Source organism: Nicrophorus vespilloides, unplaced genomic scaffold (genome assembly GCF_001412225.1).
Source record: "Nicrophorus vespilloides isolate i.1.1-1 unplaced genomic scaffold, Nicve_v1.0, whole genome shotgun sequence".
Classification (NCBI taxonomy): Eukaryota; Metazoa; Arthropoda; class Insecta; order Coleoptera; family Silphidae; genus Nicrophorus; species Nicrophorus vespilloides.
This window is the reverse complement of record NW_017098951.1, coordinates 30942-50542: the sequence shown is the minus strand read 5'-3', so window position 1 is coordinate 50542 and position 19601 is coordinate 30942. Positions and strand designations below refer to the sequence as shown.

Here is a 19601-nt window from a genome sequence, read left to right as displayed (position 1 = left end):
GGATATAAAAATATATGGCGTAATTATGCTTACATGTACATTTATAATATGCATTATTTTAATGTACCAATAATTACCATTCATTTTTCTTCACTTACAAATATATCATGCATATCAATTGTGTTTAATGTAAATCATGCTTTTCTCAATTATAAAATCCAACTGCAACTAACCAACGACTACAAATGCACATTTAAGATAATTTAGCAACAATACACAAATTAAAGTGTAATACCATGAACTAAGCATGAAATTATTATGTTTTCTACCGAAAAACAATTAAAAAACAACAACTTCAAGTATATGTTCAAATATACCTAATACAAGAGAGGTTATCATTACTTTCTTAGTTTCTGACATATATACATATGTTTGATACAGTCTATATTATTAATAAATTAGTTGTAATGATTAATATTAATACTTAATTTAATTATATGAATTAATTCTCCATATCTTTATTATTATTAACTTTAAACGTAATCTATCATACCTACCTGACATAATAAAAATTTGAAAAAAAAATCAAAAAAGAATTTGTTGAATTTCGTATTTAGACTCAAAAGAAGTATCAGTGATATTTATTTTTCTTAAAAAGTTTTGCTTGTATCCAGTTAACAAGATTGTAATATCTTTAACCTCTTGACGCCGAACGCTGCAAATTCGCGACATACCGTTTCTACAACAGTATGCGGCATTAAACAATATTTTCGAGCAATGTTCGGGTGTAGCATATTTAGTTCAATCCTATCTTAAAACTTTTATGAATTAATTCCGGCGTTAAGGAGTTAAAGTTGTTACAAAATCTCATACTATTTGATAGAATGACAAACTATTACTTGATATATTGTAAAGGTTTCAGAATCACCAATCGAATTAATTTGTGCGCTTAACTTTTTCGAGAAAGATAAAGTTTCTCATGCACATCCGTTCTATATATTATTATGGATATACTTTCTAATTATCAAAGTAATCGATATTTAACAATGTAACTGTAATAATTAGAGAAGCAATGACTGAGCTATAGTTATTATGAAAATGTTGTAATCTAATTTTCTCAATTCATTGTGAATTTCCTGCGATAAGCATTATCATTTTGACTTTATCCTTTTTGCCTTTCACTTTGACGAAAGCAATTATGATTTGTGGCAGTACTCGTTTGTAATTTGGTGCCTTTGTTTCGTGTGCTGTTGTTGTTGGAAGCTGTTGTGATGGTATTGGGTCGAACAAGAGCGAGAGAAGTCCGGGAACTGATTGTGTATTCCTGTGAAAGCGGGATAATTAATTGGCCGTACGTTTGATGTAATACAATGCTAGAATGGATATGTGGAATCCACTTAAATAGCATAGGAACATTTTAATCAAATAGTTTTCGGTGGTATGAGAATGAGGCATAGTTCGGTTGCATATCACGGCCTCGCAGCCGTTCACACGCTAAACAAATTTGTGTTTTGTGAGGTTCGTTCCAGGATCCACATTCCTCCGCAGGAATTTGCAGTAACTGATGATTGGCTGTATGCGAGGATGAGAGGAGTATCTGGGGTCGAGATGGGGAGAGATGAACGAAACCGAAGATAATGGAAACCGAGAGGATGCAATAGTAGTAGTATTATCGTGTATGAATAGCGATGTAATTAAAATGTTGGGAATGCCTTACGATCTTCACCTACTCGGTTATGATTTTTATTGCACAGTCCATACCTGAGCATCATACCTAGTGTGTCGATCTCCGTTCTACTTTTCGTCTTTCCCTCCTCTCCTGAAGACGGCTTTTGTTGCACAGCTCTCTCGCCTTATGAAATTCAAAAACGGACTCGCTTTTTACGCCATCCATCCGAGATGCCCTCTTGTTGTTGTTGTAGTTGCCTTGGAAATTATCATCGAAATAGCACGGGTGTCGGGAGAGAAAAACTACTTCTCTCCAACGTCTCCTGTCCCCTCTTCGTTTGGTGCTCTTTGGTCAACTCGTTCGCACTCCGCTCCATTCCGACATCCGAAGGAAACTCTTCTCCTCGTGTCTTTTTTTTTCATCAACGATACCGCCGCAATAAATACATCGCTTCTTTATGATATTTTTATAATTTCATTGTCTCATTAATAATAGATGTCGCCATATAAATTCATCATAGCCTCCTTGCACTTATTTAGCTTAAATGAGATGTCATAAGCACTTTGACAAGCGCACATGTTTTATGTAATGCGCGTCTCCGCGCGGCCTGATGTCAACAGGCGAAAAGGAAAAACAGGGAAAATAAACTAAATGATGATCATGATCCACCAAGAATCTCCCCTTGCCAACCCCGTCTGCAAAAACCTTCCACTTCACTTCATAAATTACCAATCATCTCTTCAGCTATGCCACAAGTGGGCTGTAGCTATAAAATATTTAATCATTTTTATTGGCCACACGCGCTCCCCATACTTAAAATTGCTCATTCATATTCCCCCTTTTACAATATAGCAAAAAAAACAACCCTAATAAAACTACACTTTATTACATGCACAGGTGAATATTTCAAATTATTTAAATAGATTTTATTAATTATTTAATTATGATACATATGCATACTTGTATACCTAACATATAGTCAATAAGTAAAGACAGATTCTAAAAGAATTATACAAAAATTGTGAGAATGAACAAATAATTATTATAGCAATACCTTGCACAATATGTCTTTAATCAGTGTGTGCAACTATAATATCGCAAAAACAGAAGGCAAACCACTTTGGACAAATTCAAGCAGAATAGATAATTTCACAAATTCATGATGCGCTAATGGTAATACTATTATTTTTGTAGAACTGCGCACTATTGGATTAGCCGCTTAATTGGGACAAAATGTACTTGTCCCGATCTGTCCCGATTAATGGATTACCTATATTTAATTCCTCAATTTGTCCGGTTTCAAAAAAACAGGGATATTGGTAGAACCAATTATCCACACTATGTGAGGTATTTTCTTATTTGTAAAAGATACTTCTTTTAAGTTATATACACGTGACTTTCCAAGTGAAATACACGATATTAGGACACGTGAAAGCGAATTCTACTATACTAGTAGAACGCGTTCATTTTACTAGTACTAAGTTCTATATTTACAGTATTATAAATAACTTTCGGATACAAGAAATAATTAAATATTAAAATTATAATTAGTACTTAAAAATAAATAAAAATTATTCATACGTGTATTTAAATGCTCAAGATACATTAAAGAAATGGTTTATTTCTCTATAAAATGTTGTACAATGGACATGTGAATATATAAAATAAATTATTGACAGAAATGACAAGGCACATATAAATTAAGTAGGATTTAGAAAGGATTAATGTATATGTATATATTCATTCTGATTGATGAATTCATTACGAAGATGCGAACACATACGGCGATAGGTTAATTGGCTGCTTTTTATCGCACAATTAGTAAAGCTGCCAAATCCTCGTCATCGATACGCCTTTGAAAAAGCGAACCACTCAACACATTATCACCGACTAATTGATTCGTGATCAATAAATATATAGTGGTGAGAAGAGGAGACGGAAAAGATGAAAACCCACCTTCAACAGTCGACAGTTTCTCAATGTTATCCTCTGTTTCAATATGAATCCGATAACTCACGCCGTTTTCAAATTCCTCCGAAACTTAATTACATAACATAAATAGTTTAAATAAAAATATATCATTATATATCATTAATTTGTTTTTTTTTTTTTGGAGAAATTTCCAATTACATTTTGAAAATATTAATGTAAATAATTGCAATACAAACATAATTTATGTAATACTTTATTTTTTTTATTCATGTGTATTGGTAATAATTTGGGTCAAAAAGACCAAATACTTTCTATTTTCCAAATCAAATTTGTTGATTTTAAATTTCAACTACAATTTAAATAATTTCATTCGGATTTTCTTCATGTTATAATTTTATAAGAAGATTATCTTTGTATTCACTAACAGATTAAAATCCATTTCAATCCAGTTCAATTATCTTATACTTATCTATTTAGAAATGGGCCAGGACATCCCAAACAAATAAAAAAAACTCCCAGGAGTCGAATTGTATAATGAGAAAAACGCTCGGATGAACTAACTGCATGTTTATTGCATTTGATTGTTTCATTCATCGGATTATCTATTTCCTTTTTAATCTTAAATGATAACTTATATTTCCTGACTATATTGTAGAATTCAGTTAATTAAGGAAAAGGATTATACAACATTTATGAGATTCAGTTACTTAGTATTTTAATCATTGTTCATTTATTTTAAGTCCATTCATTTTCATAATACTATCTCAATCAGAATTATATGTCTCGAAGCAAAATTGTAATTAAAACACACATTTTGATGTATTTTTTATTTATATATAATTGCTAACTTGTGTATAGATTACAGTTGACCAAATCTATGTTATATTTTAGCTGGTCAGTTTGATACAAAAATAAATCTATGTGCATTTTTTAAAATAATATTTCATCAAATTTCATATTTAATATCTTTAAGATGATTTGATTGAGAATTTAAGCATTATCTATGATCTAAAGAGATTAGCAGAAGCCAAATTAGGAATTGGGAAAGATGAAAAAAAAAACGATTATTAAAAATATATAGCACATTACATTTCTTAATGTTTTTTATTTATTTCTACATTATTATCTAAATCATATCTCGAATTCATAAATTCTTTATACAAAATTTGCAAAACATTTATATTATATATTGCCTCAATTTAAGTAAATTCTTATAGAAATTCCATGCTTATATGAAAGGCGAGGCCACAGATTAATGCAGATGGGATACCTTGGAAAATGAAAGAAACATTTTCCAAGCCTCCAGGACTTTGTAATATGAACATTAAATAACTTAAACGTTTTATTTTTCTCTTCAATATAATACGTTATAATAATAATAATAATGTTTATTACATCAGTCGTTCGAAAAAAAAAACATATACAGTAATAAAAAAAACTGATAAAGAGGGCTATTGAACTCATATCTTTCTGCCCTATAATACGATTTATACACAATTAATTTAGAAAGAAAAATGTAAATTAATATTTTTAATCATTTTATTTTAGAAGTTTTCACACTTCAAATCAGATTTATTATTAATAGATCTGAGAAAACATAAATTTAATACAGGAAGTTAAATATGTTTTCTACATAAAATGTTTTTGAAACTAGTTTAACCAAAACAGATGATATTTAACTTTTTGACACTTCAAATCATTAAATATTTTTCGATATAATTTTACCATTGAAGCAATATTTAAGCAAATTCCTTTTTGATACTTCAATGTTGTGTGATTAATAAATTCCTAAAATTTGGAATATTTTTCAAATACTACGATTAATTTTATACAATCTATAAATGATGACGAGATGAAATATTTGCAACTCAAAATCAACATACAGTGAAACCTCACTTAACGAGCAAAGTAAATTGTATGAAAAATGACTCCAAAATGGAACACACAATCGTATATAACATTAGTTTATATGGAAAAATTTGTTTCACTATACGAGTAAAAATCTATTACAATTTTTTTTCTCAAAAAGAAATGATTTAACAATTTTAAGAAATTAGAAAATATTTAAAAAAAAATTAAACCAATACAGAAAACGAAAAATTATTTACACTTTTTTAATTAACTATGGTTACTTGTGAAGTAGAAAGTTACATCAGAATGAAAATAATGTGAATACAAATATTAATTCAAGATTCACATTTTGATATTTATCAGCTTTAGAAAACCAACAGGAGAACGAGTACATCAATTTCATACATTAAATTTATTATTATTATTTAAGTTAATAATGTGCGAGAGCTACACTTATATTAAATATATTTAAAAAAAATTGTAATATACGAAGTGATTGCAAGATTTAATAAAATTTAATTAACAGGCGAAAAGCAGGCATTATTTATGTATTGTTTGGTAATTTATTATGAAGCCCGGGCGCGCAGGCTGAATGAATTTAAATTGCAGCGAAAATGTTTTATGTTCGTGCGGAATGGGAGCCCCCCTTTTGGATCCCGTTCAGACCGTTTCTTCCTTTCATTTCATTTTATTAATTGGTGGGCATTAATTCATACTTTAATGGTTAATTAAAAGTAAAGCGAAACAATTAATAATGTTTGTATGTATATAGTTTAAAAAATAAATAAATAAATAAAATTGAAAAAAAAATATGGTATCCGGGTATCTCGAGGGACGAAATGAAAAGGGGAACGACCGAGCGATAAAATTCCTCCGAAGATATGCGAAACAAAAATAAAAGGGGAGAGACGATGAAACAACAAATGCATTTTATTTATTTTTTACTTATATTTTTTGCGAGTTTTTGTTTTGATTCGTTCTGTTTTCTTTCGTCCGTCGGTGAATTTATAACCCGGAAAATCGAGGCCCCTTAGCTTTATCTGCGCGGTCCTAATTTACGGATGTGAATTAAAAGGACCGGGGAATGTCACCTGTGCAACAGAAATCACCATGACGTTCTTCTTTTAAGCAGCAGCATAAGAAGAAGAATAAGAAGAAGATGCTGCGACGGCAAAGAAAACGAAGAACCTGAAGAGCGGTGAGGAGATGAGAAAGAAAAAAGAAAGGAACGAGGCGAAGAGGAGGATGTTAAAGAAGGAGAATAATCGCTAATGAGCCAAGTCTGGCAACTAACTGGTTCATAAATTACAAATTACAATGACCCATATTTAACTTCAGAAGTCTGAAAACCATTTAACCTGAAATCAATTACACTCAAGTGCTCTTTGTTTTTACGCTAAATTACTTTATTTATTGGACAAGTTGAAAATTTCCGACAACCACCAATTTTATCACCAAGCTGCGGCGGATTCCTCCTCCTCTGCCTTCCTCTTCTGCTGCTGCTACTAACATTGCACTGCCTACCGCGACTTCTCGTTACGACTACCCAAACGTGCATATAAACACTCATACATTGTATCACCCTAAACACTTTAATGCCTTACGATAAATCATTAAAGAATAGCTTTCCTAAGGCTCATTACCAGACGCGCGAACACCGACTGCATTCGCTCCGAGGCCCGACCTCGAAGATGAAGACGATCATGATTACAATGATGATGATGAAGGCTACCTACCCGATTCACTCAACGTAATGAAACGACAGTTTTGGGAAAGTCCCAAATTAGGTGGTCCATTTTCGATTTCGTTCTAGTCTTCGATGAAAGAACACGCGTTCTCTTGTCCCATCAACAAACACAAAGAACCAACGACGAATCGTGTTAAAGCGTCGCGGAACGCTTAAACGCGTTCTTAGTACTACTATTGTACTTTAAGCATGATAAGAAAGAGAACGGAACAATGGGTGGAAAAGACGACTTTATTTAATAAAAACGTCGTTAGAGTGATGATGATGCGAAGTTTCATAAATTCGCAAAATCAAAGTTAATTTCAAGAAGAATTTTAATACAAAATTTCAAAAAAATACAATTAGGAAATGTTTGAATATAAAAAACACAAACAAACAAAATCGTCTTCATTTAATGTAAATTAAGAAAATCAAATTAAATATTGTTCTCTTTCTCCAATTTATAAATAAATACGGAAACATAATTATTATGTACATATATTCTTTCAACATTTGTCTTTCCACAGTTATAACGTTTATATTACTATCACTGTAACAAATAATGTGTGAAAACAACTTTATTTCACGAAAACTTGCTTAAGAAAATGATAACATGATAATGATCATTCATCATAATACTTTTGCAGTATGTTCTGACTTTTAATCATCGATCTAAGTAGTATTTGCGGCTCACTCTTTAAAAAGTATATAAGGTAAATTGACCATACAAATTATTCAAATATTCTAATCAAAATGACTAAGCAATATCCTCCGAACCACGGTGTTCGACAAGACTAAACAAATGCACAAAAAAATACATATAGATATGGTCGATTATACAATACCACCGTATGGTAGTAGATACTAGAGTCACATATTGATGTTCTTTTATTGTCCGGCTTGACAACAAATAGACTTAAGCGTTGAAAACTACTAGATTTAGTAGATAAATTTAAGTAATTATTATTAATGTTCATAATCATAATAATACTAAAGTTTAGTGGTTGCTTTAGGAAATACAAGTCAATAATGTATTTACACCTAGTGCATCAACAATAAACTTATTAATTAAATATTTTTGTAAATAATTTAATTTATAATTTATTGTTCTGTCTTAATTATTAAATAATTAAATTAAACAATTTGTCAATGTATCCATATAAGAATCTAATACAGAGAGAGAGAATAACAAATAAAATTACAATAATTCTGGTTTCAACCAGTTTTCTATTTTTTCTTCTTCTTATATATTATTCCACTTGTTTACTAGTGAATTAACATTATTTAATTAATGCGATCAAACAGTAACATTTATTATAAACTTATAAATTATAAAGAAATCTATTGCTTGACACCATTCCATATATAATATTAAATATAAACTGCAGCATATTAGTCAATCAATTATTTAATCGGAAACACTAAATTAATCTTGTTATTAAAACAAATAATGCAATTCTGTTTGAAATATGCAAATTTTATTATACAGCCATATACGTCGACTCTCGTTTCACTTTTAATTACGTTTCTATTCATTTATACAGTAAACGTGTTTTACTGAATTCATATAATTAATTAATATGCAAATCGCGAAAACCGTTTAATAAAAATGTAAATTGTTTTCAATAAAGTTGCGTAAATTGTTTAATATTTTAATATGGTAAACAATTTTTTCTTATTATATTTTTGTTTAAGCATACAATACATATTATTTATTAAGCAAAAAGACTGCATTTGTATATACGTGTATAATAAATACAGTTTATTATTATTCAATTAATTTTACTTTTGTTATTTACATTTTATTTACTTCAATCTCTTTGCAAATGATTTTTTTTTCAACATAAAATAGTAGATTTATACCATATTAGCAATTCGTAATTTCATCCCAAGCCAATACTATTTAATTGAAAGATAATTATATTTATTTTATTCTTCCTAAAGAAAAAAAGTCAATACCTGCATAGTCCGGACGATAGGTTCCGTCAATATAGAAATTTAAATACCTGTATTTTTATTTGTCTGAATTATAATTTTGTTTATTTAAAATTTTTCAAACCGGACTATAGTGAATCCGGACTAATCAAACCCAGTCTATGCGAGATTTTACTATATATTAATATTCAAAAAACAAATATTTTGAACTTCCTGTCATAACGTTAAATATTGTAATGATATAAATAATAAATTTATTTACCTGAAGACATATTGCGTGATATATGAATTCGATAATTAAATATGTTACGTAATTAATTCACAGCGAGGAAACGTATAACAAATCAGTATGCGTTAGAAACGGTGATCGGTATTATTTATGGCCCATCGACAGCGAAATGAGAAAGAAAAGGCTGAAATCAATTACAATTAATGATCAAAATTGTTTGAAAGAAACGCTCCACATAAATCAGAAGAACGATTTAATAAATCAAGAAACCTGATACACAATCGATTGCTTATCAAGAATCATACCATTTTTTTTATTCGATTGTCCATCTGATCCATGTTTCTATATTTTTTTACCTTGAACGTAATGAAAAAGTGCGAAAGACAACGATCGTTCGAAGTTTAATATTTTTATTAAGTATATTTTATTATTGAATATAATGAATTAAACTATAAAGTATTATATAACATGTAGAATTAGTTGATATTGTCTAAATATTGCGATAAAAAATATAGATTGCAAAATAGCGAAACTTCGTTTTTAATACTAAGGTAATACTAAGACCATAAAATAAAAGTTTTATTAAATATACTGTCTACTTACTTAAGATATGAAAACACATTTAAAAATATGAGTCAAAAGTTTATATCTCTTTTCTATTTCATTTAACAATTACATATACTGAGATATAACATTTAACACTGACATCTTTCCTAAATTAGAATCATTTTCAAAAAAACAAAATGTTTTTAATGTATTTTTTTAATCATTGATTGTTATCATTTTTTCGACAGGAACTTCTTTAATTTCGTTTTCTTTGTGTTTGTAGCTAACGAAATTTTCTTAATTCAAATAAATAAACATTATTATCTGCCTCTAATTGACCAATCTGGATAAATTTATTTCTAATTTCTTCTTTTTGTAGTACTTCTGATATTTTTTAAATTAGTTAGTAGAAAGTAAAATCAATACTTTAGAATTTAAATTTAAATTAAAAAAATTCTTAATAAATAAAATTATATAAAATGTCAATGGAACGAAAACAGTCAGGAATCTCGATGCATTTAAAGAGCAAGCTTTTATTATGTGCGAGTGTAAAAATCGTTTTATTTCCAATAAATGTATATTGCAGTACCGCTTTCAGACTGGTTATAAAACTACTAAGTAAATAATTAAGCAATAAACCAATAAAACACTGTATATATATTACCAACATTAAACTTATTGCGCATTCAAAATCGCTGAAAACTTATAGTTCAGATATTCAATAATTTAGCAAATTTTACATTTACCTCGCGGGTAATTATATAATAATTAACAACTAAATTTCCTTTCTATAAAATAAATTTATTTGTAATCAGACTACATTAATTATAAACTCATTTTTTTTTCAAGTTGATATTTCAGCTAATTAAAACATATTTACAACTTTCTATCGAAATAATTTATACTTAGAACATGATATATATTAGAGACTTACCGAATTTTCTGTATCAAAATTGATAATTAATTAAATCTTACATAATTATCAAATTCAAGAAAACCAAGAACTTATGGGTGATAAGAACGGACCAGCGATAAACTGCACTCTAACATAAAAAAGCACATTCAACTGGTTAATATTTAATTACTGCAGATAAGATAAGAATACTTTGCAATAATTGCTACACGGTTAATAAACCTGAGATTAAAATTAAAAATATTCATGAAAAAATAGTAAGTTTTATCAAATGTTAAAAAAAATAGGTATAGAAATGATAGATTTGACGCGTAACAATTATGGAATATATAATTAAATTAGAAATAGATTTACCCGCATTTGTAAAATATATCTGGCTGTAATGTAAAATGAAAGGACAAAAAAAGGATAACGTTCAAAATATTTATGAGAAAACCAAATCCGATACAAAACAGGTTTTCAAACGAAAAACTTAACTTTCAAGGATGCTAAATATACATTAATATAAAAAAACATATTTTTATATTTTGTATTATTTCTTTGTATTTAAATATACATTTAGATGTGTATATATATTTTTTTTCAGTTTACACATTTTTGTCTTATTAAAATTATATATATAAATGAAGATAAGTATAGTACTACTTACGTGGTCATGTTACTATTTATGTCATAAGACAAATATGTAATCTCTTGATTTAATAAATAAATAAATAATGGACTGTCGCCAAAAACAAGTCACACTTCGTCACGTTTTCTTGAAGAATCTCGATAGGAAAATAAATACACCTTTACCTTTCTTTCTATTTGAATTGAGCCTGAGTCAGTGGAATCCCTTAATCCAACCTCAAAGAAAACATTCCTCCGCTTAAGCAAATCCGTGTTGGACAAGGTTTCACATTATTGTGACTTTTGTTGGAAATCCTTGGGGATAATAAGTTTACTTGTCTGTCGGGAACAATTCAACACAGGCAACAAAAAATAAAATAAAATAGTTTTAAGATTTTTATTCAAAGTTTAAAAATAAGCCTAATACAAGTACGTTTTCTCTTTAATAAGTAAAATAATTTAATGCGCTCCGTAGAGTCGGGTTCACTGTTATTTTTTTTGTAGGGATAATTGAAAAGAAACTAACTGTATAATGTCGTTCGCTTTAAAATCTACACGATTATTTACAAGTTTACAAGTCAATAAATAGCATCTTCTTCTTCTTTTCTTTCGATGGACGTCGCTAGTATTTATATAATATTTACAATACGCTAAACACTAATTAAATTAACGATTAATTATATTACTGTTATTAGTAGTAGATTGGTCAACGGCCGGTGTCTGACAGTTCGCCGTAAATTTTTAATTTACGGAACGCAGAATCCGACCGTGGATCGTAGATCATTAAATTAGCTGATCGATATTTACATATTCAATCGATATGAGAACATTATTGATTAAAATTAATAGTAATTGAATAATAAAAAAATAATAAATAAATTAAATTGGTTTTGTTGCCTAAGTTTGAATATAAATAAGTTTATAAATTAAGTTTCACGTTGCTTTTTTTATATGTACAAATTTGACTCAATTCACTAATTATTAATTAAATCAGTCTTTGTTATTTACACAATGATTATGCTGATAATACTGATCGAGGACAATTGGGAGGAAGGATTTCGATAGTTTTCGAGAAATGGAGCGAAACGTCCGGCGTTCCGATCCCATCGTGGCGTTGCTTAAAATAGAAGTACGACATGATTGTTGATTGTGGTGATCGTTGATTGTGATGTAGTGATTTATAAGCACATGTGGATGGTCTTCTTGGTTCTACATATGTCGCATTTCACTTCGCAGCACCATTGAAAGACGCAGTTGCACCGTTCGACGACAACCACTTCTTGTATACGATAACCTCTTCCGCAGCACATGAGGTCGCAGCCGTCAACGCCGATCGACGTGTCGTTGCATTGTCTGCCGTGCGTACCTTGGATGCCCAATTTGGGATTCCTTTCGCAGAAGCCTGGCGATGGTTCCAAGTAGACTAAATCCTTGGGACTTGGCGGCTTGTGGTCCGGATTGTAGGGTTTCAATTGGAAACCGTACTTGTGTTTGCGCGGTTTGTTCTCGCGCTTTGTGTGGATGCTGTTCGAGGAGATGCTATTGGAGACCTTGTCCTGCTTGGGCCTATTGCTGTGGGCATTGTTACTGTTCCTTGCGTTACCGGTATTGCTGACCATGACGCGGGAGGCGCCATCGAAACGGTCCTTCAGGTTATCACCGATGACTCGGAAGACAGGCAATCGCATCCAGCAAGTCTTGACGGCGCACGACCCAGACATTCCGTGACACTTGCACTCTTGTTTCACTTGAGATTGAACATGCTGCAAACAGAAAGGAAGATCATTAGTAAGTTGTAATTCATAACGATAAAAATGTCGAGTTTCCGCAGTGCGAGCTTAATGAAGTGATTTTAATGCGGCGAAGGAGAGAGAAAAAACCTTTCTAATAAGTAACTTTTCTGGTGTGAGAAAAAGGCTTTGATTTATGCAGAAAAGGCGATCATTAATACCGGGTGGTCGGTTCCAGTTTTATTAAAATGCATATTAACTTGTTAAGCCCGCCCATATTTAATGAAATGACATTCGCCCGGAGGCCGCGCGCGAGGAGCCCAAGAAGAGATCGAGGTTGGAAAGGCTCGAAAGGTAGGTAGGTAGATAGGTAGGTAGGCTGAATCTGTCTCTTTCTCTCTCTCTTTGAGATGAGATGAGATGCGGAGAAGTAGATTGGAGCGAGCGAGAGGAGATGTGTTTATATGGTAACACTTTATTAAGTCCTGGGTTCTCATTATGTATACACTTTGTGTTTCTCTCTTTAAGGGCGTTTAAAGATTCGGAACGTGTACGGTGTGTAAAGCGCGCGGTGCTATATAGAATGTAATGTGACCCCCGTCGAGAGCGCAGATGTCTCTTGGATGTGTGTCCCGCTGCGCGACACCGTGTTACACTAGATAATGTCCCACGGAAACATGTGTTATTTGTCTACGTGGTGCTTTGAACAAATCCCGAAACGGACGACGACGAGGATTGCGAGTCCAGAAAACTGGATGCGATCAATACGAACTGTTGTTGGAGGAACACGAGGATGAGAAGATATGTTATGGTATGGATGGTATAGCAGAGGTGCACCCATCGTCATCCTCGCAACATCGGACGTTCCCTTTTAGTTATTTAGTCTATTAGCGGAACACGTCGGCTTAACAAATAGCGCAATCAACATCATTTCTCACAACTGACAGATTGTGTGGCTCACGTTCTTACTGTTTATGAGCGCCGTCGCACGAGGAATTCCTCTCGCTCGCTCTCACCGGAGAGCGGAGATAAAGCTAATTAGCCCGACATTTCCTTAATTAATTATTGCCCTGATATGAGAACACTTAAAATTAGTTTGATTAGTTTCCACTTACCATGCGACCAGCTTCGTTGTTGTGCAAGTTCATCTTCTCGCGGAGGCTGCGACCCCTCTCGCCAGTGTCCACGAACTCCCTGCTGAACTTGAACCCGAACGCAATGTTATCCGAGCATCCTCCCCATTCCCAATCCCTCAATCCTGATACCGAAGGACTTCCCGATGAGGAGTGAGGTCTCAACTTGTGCTGGCTGTAATCGCAATTGCAGGTCTCTATCGAACCTTCGCTGCAAGCCCTTGCGATGGAGTGCGTCACAGCAGCGCTGGTGATTGCGTAGATGAAAGCGGTTTCCCTGCATCCTGGAAGAACCAAACAAAACAAGAAAACATTAGTTGAGAAAGACGTCAGCCGGGATTTATATTGTTTTCGAGGTGCTGCAGGTAATCTGTTTACAAGCCGACTCGATTTGAATAAGTAATTTAATTATTATAATTCATCTGTTCTGAAATGAGATGCAAAGCGACCCGGATAAAGATGTAAAGAGCGAGAGTGAGAGAGATAGAGATGCCGAGAAAAGATGAAGGGGTTGTGAGAATGCGATGAGCTCTAAGGTGAAAGGGAAACGAGAAATTTATAGAGATATAGCGATAAAATACAGTGTTTGTAACAATAGTAACTGCGGCCAGGTAGGAATATATCATGGGGTCTCCCCCCGACGGGGGGCAACGTGATGACGTAATTACCCGGTCAGAGCTGCGGGGGGCTCGTATTAACCATAAGGCCGTAACTCATACGGACTCACACGAGGCCTCGAATCCTTCTTCCTCCACATTCATCCACGTGTATACATATATATAAACCTCATGCAAGAGGAAGAATTAATAAAAAGGACATGTCATTATAATTGAGTGTCCCCTTTTGTGGTCTCCTCTCAAACATCTGTACCCGTAGGGATCTGTTGCTAATAAGTGTGTAAGCGATATGCAGATCGACAATGGCATTACAAGCCGGAAAATAAAAATAAAATGGAATAAAAAAAAATATATATAGATGAAGGGCCCTGAATTGCGTGTGCATCTGGCCATCCTATATATACATATATATTCACACAGAAGTACAGTGAATTGGAATCGTTGGGAGTGAAAGCCTCTGTGTCCGCTTTAGTTTCTCTCTGTTCTCTCCTCCTTCGCATCCGAACATCCGAATTTCTTTTACGGCCTCTGCGAAAACTGCGTAAATTTACGGCCGTGAAATGGGGAATGATGTTTTTATTGATGCAATATGAGTAGTCAGTATGAATGTAGATTTATGAAGGCATTGATGGACAGTAGTCACCACGGACTTAGGGGGTCGATCTGTCACGCTACCGGACATTCTATGGACACCCGATTCCGATTTTCGGAATTTATTACCCTGTGATTATTTGCAAGTTCCCTTCGCACCGTATCAAAAGCATGGAAATTGCGATTTCGGTTGCAGATAAAAGAATTCCTGTGAAAGTTGTCGAACAAAAAGGGACGACGAAGCCTCTAAGTGAAATATTGTGTAATAATTTGTCAAGTGATTTAATTAAACTAATTCTCCGAGACAGCATCTTCGTTCTACATATATATACGTAGTTTTTTATTTCTCTTGCTCTTCTCTCTTAAATTGGTTCAATCAACTGTGAGTATTTGGATTCAGGTAGAGATTCCGAAGTGGTATTTCAAGTAGCCCATTATCTATAAATCTCCGACGACTATTTGTTATTTAAAAGTGGAAGAAGAGAGTTCGGTGGAGATGAAAATAAATTAAAAAAAGGGGGAGACCTATTAGTTCTAAATTGATAGGTAATTTGACTCTGTCGAATCAATGATCTTCTTCCAATAAAACGATAAGAATCACTTTGTTTCGGGGTTCCGATTTGAAATGAACTGAAATTCGACAAATGTCTCATTGCCGCCACGAGCGTTCGTCCTTTTGTGGCGCATCAAAGGAAAACAAAACGAGACGGAAGGGAGTAACCCTTGTATTTTTCTATTATTTTTTTCAGTAGTCTCCCTATTAGTAAATAATGCGAGATTTTCTTGTTGAATAGACTTAATCTGGTTATTGTCATGCAAATTTTGCATCGGACGTTCCTGTTCTCACTCTCTCTCTGTATCTTTCCGATCCTTTTCATTATTGTACATTTCTTTCAACGGCGCAGTATTTTATATTGGCATTGCTTTTTTTTCTTGTAATTAATTGAGTTATTTGTAGAAATAAAAGAGTCAGGGGCCCGCCTGGTTGCCGAATGAAATGAGGCATTAAGCATTTTACAACTGACACTATACGGTTGTATATATCTGGAACGCGTGGGCAACTCTCCGCAGGTGTCCAACATTGTACTCCGGGTGGCAGGTAGTTGTTGGCAACCATCTTCATGGTTCCCATTTGATTTAGTGCGTCTACTTTCATATTATATGACTGTAGGTAGTTTGGTTAATAAATAACGGAAGAGAGAGAGTGCTTACCTTTGTCGACGATTTTCCCGAAGAGATTCTTTCCGCGCAGGAAGTTCCTTGTAGAGCAGTTCCAGCGTCTGTTCCGGAATTGAAATTGGCACTCGTGGATCGCTTGATTGGCTCCCTTTGCGATTGCAACAAGAACGCCAGGATTCTCTCTGGCCAATCTCCTTTGCTTCCGTCGCAGAGTGCTGTGGACGGAAGGATCCATGAAGAGGACTCCAGGTGACAGCGGGGACAGATTGTTCGGCTCTCCCGCCTTTGCTATACCCCTAGAACGCAATAGGAAAAGAAAAAGGTTTGATTAAACAGTGAAGACAGTCAAATATTTATTTAGGTCGGTGCGAAATGGCCCGTCAATATTTAACGGGGCATTTTGGAATTAAAGAGTTTAAGCAAACAGCGTGCGCCCATGCGGGATCATTAAAAGAGTATCGTGAGATAATAATCAAAGTATTCACCGTGAAAGATTTTATAGAGTCGTTTCGCCTCTGCTGAGGAGCGACTCCATTCAATAAATTAAAATTTATCGTGTGCCTCGCTGATTGGAAATTAGTGCTCACGAGAAAAAGGAATAAAAAAAGAAAGAAGAGAAGAGCAGACCACCGAACGCGAAAATTGTGGATACAAAATCTTCAACTGTCTCTTTCTCTCTCTCTCTCTCTCTCACTCTCTTCACCGAATGTGTGTATTTCTTTTCGCCTCAGGAAGCTGTGGAGAGCGTGAGAAAGCCGTTTGATCCTTTCGTTATCTACGCGCCGTGGTCTCGACTATATGTTAACCCCTTATCTACGAATTCCGCCGCTAAAGGTATGTCACCAGAACCGACAAAAAAAGAGTCTATATAGACAGCTCCAACTATAACATTTCCAATTCCCAACAAATAAAATATTTGAGATGAAGATGGAGAAAAAAGTAAACTGTAAGAAAACACGGCACAGATAATCTCTTCCCTTTTTTTCTATTAGTTTCCATGCGCTAATCACTGATAGCATTGAGCAAATATTAACAAACCGTCTGGCACCAAATATTTCGTGAAGTCTCGATCAAAGGACGCGTTTTAAGATCAATAGAGATGTCTGTTGCTAATTTGTCCAAAACGGGGACATTTCCATCAGAACGCTATTGGATCTAACAAATTACAACAGCGCTATGGTCAAATGTCACCGTTTCGGACACCAACATCACTTGGAGACCCAAACGCCCGATCGGACCACGAACCCCGGCCTTTATCCTTTTTCGTACGGTCCATCCTCTTACACCGCAAGTGTCCGAACGCAACTCCCTGCTGCTATTAGAATTGCTAATTGAGTTCTTCAATTCGACGATTTCCAATTCCAATAAATTAAACTCGGTTTAAGCGGTTTGCATAAGCAGAAGCTTTCCGATTCCATTCATATAGGAACCACTTAAAAATAAATCTGTCACACTAATCAAATATTTACTTGATCTTTTTAAGTCCATAAACTAAATTAAATAAATAAATTTATTGGTTTTGCTTTAAGTAATAATGCGATAAAATAATTATTTGATTTATTGAAATAATATCTTTAAATTTCTGATGCGTATCACTATTAATAATCTCCCCTTCTTTGAGTCATGAAGTTGTCGCATCAATTTGATATGTTTTCGTGCATGTTAATGAAGCGATGTAAAGTAATCTGACTGGTGTCATCGGTATAAACGTCGTGTCAAGTCTACCAAAATTTATGAAGCGCGACAGAGTTATTAAGTTTTGGAGAGCCACAAATAAAATTCAGAAGAGTCTCTTCTTTTCTTTTGCCCTCGCGTGTTGTTGTTTTTCCAGCTCGTCGTTGTTGTTGTTGCTGATGATGCTTTTTATTTATTTTTTCTTTTTGTACATCTTCGTCCCTTTTTTATTTTTGTAGGAGCGATTAATGAATCCGTGGAAGCGTGTTTTAAGGTAGCTGACAGCATTTGATTGATCGCCGAGGCTGTCTTCTGTTTCGCTGTAAATCTTTATTGTCAAGTATGTGACCGGAGTACGAGATCGACTCACGGAATAAAATTTTGGTCAACGGGTTAGAAGGTTTTAATTGGAAACTCGTTTTTCGCTAGAACGCCGTTGCTGCTGTTTGTAATCTCGCTTAAGTAGTTTTCGGTAGTTCATTTGATTCTTTTTTATTTTGGGTATTTTATATGTTAGTGGAAACTTACCACCACATGGATCCTTTTCCGCGGCCTTTGTTCCTGGTGTCCATCTCAGCTTGGCATCCTGTGAGAAGGTACAGAAGGACACAGAGAAGTGTAATCACTGGCAACTCCATCATGTGCTGTATTTGTGTGTATGTATGTTTGTTGACTGTCGTAACAATAATGTGTACTTTTTAGTCTTTGGCTAAGTCCACCCGCACACTCACTGACTGACACCGCGTCGGACGCAAAAAATAAACAATATCACCTGAACTTTAAGTATTTACTTAAATAAGGGGGATGGTAGGGGGTTGGTGGGCCGACGGAGATTGCCGATCGTTGCCGAGTCGTCGAAGTGAGGAGGAGTCTTGTGACTGTGTCCTGACCACCCACAGCAGAGACTAAATCTAAACTAAACTCTGCACGTGTGGTCCTTATACACGTGCACGAGGGCTCCGCCCACCACCTGCACGGCCTCCAATCAAGCGCAGAGGCCCCGCCTCCCATTGGGAGCCTCTCGACCGCCATTGCACGAATCCCCGATTACTCTCAAACCACCGGTCATCTATTCCTTTTGTTGAAGGCCTCTCTTTCCAATCCATTCACATTATCGGCACCTCTTCGAACAGGGGGATCTCTCTCTCTTCTGTTCATCCCCCCACCATCAGCATCCCTCGCGCTGAGACCCCCTTAACGTATCCAACAATGCGATGATTCCACTTACCTTCTGCTTCTACACACTTGATCTTCCTTTTCACCGGGAAATGTTTTACAACTCCTTTTGTACACACTGGAACTGATCACTTGACTAACAGTTATATTA

General features: G+C 33.9%; 1 protein-coding gene across 1 annotated transcript; it reads right to left on the bottom strand.

Moving 5' to 3' along the window:
* Positions 1-12334: 12334 nt before the first annotated feature.
* On the bottom strand, positions 12335-19157 carry LOC108563674 (protein Wnt-1). Its single transcript, XM_017922415.1, has 4 exons — positions 18803-19157; positions 16634-16896; positions 14196-14497; positions 12335-13113 (listed from the first exon to the last, which is right to left on the bottom strand). Exons 1-4 carry the CDS (start codon positions 18913-18915, stop codon positions 12529-12531), a joined length of 1263 nt encoding a protein of 420 aa, XP_017777904.1. The 5' UTR covers positions 18916-19157; the 3' UTR covers positions 12335-12528.
* Positions 19158-19601: the final 444 nt, after the last annotated feature.

Bases quoted from the DNA above. Each gene is read 5' to 3' on its own strand.
- LOC108563674 (XM_017922415.1), bottom strand. From the start codon at position 18,915: ATGATGGAGTTGCCAGTGATTACACTTCTCTGTGTCCTTCTGTACCTT. The intron at 16,897-18,802 runs GTAAGTTTCCAC...ATTGCGTTCTAG, and splicing joins GGAAAAGGATCCATGTGGTG to GGGTATAGCAAAGGCGGGAG. The intron at 14,498-16,633 runs GTAAGCACTCTC...TGGTTCTTCCAG, and splicing joins CGGGAAAATCGTCGACAAAG to GATGCAGGGAAACCGCTTTC.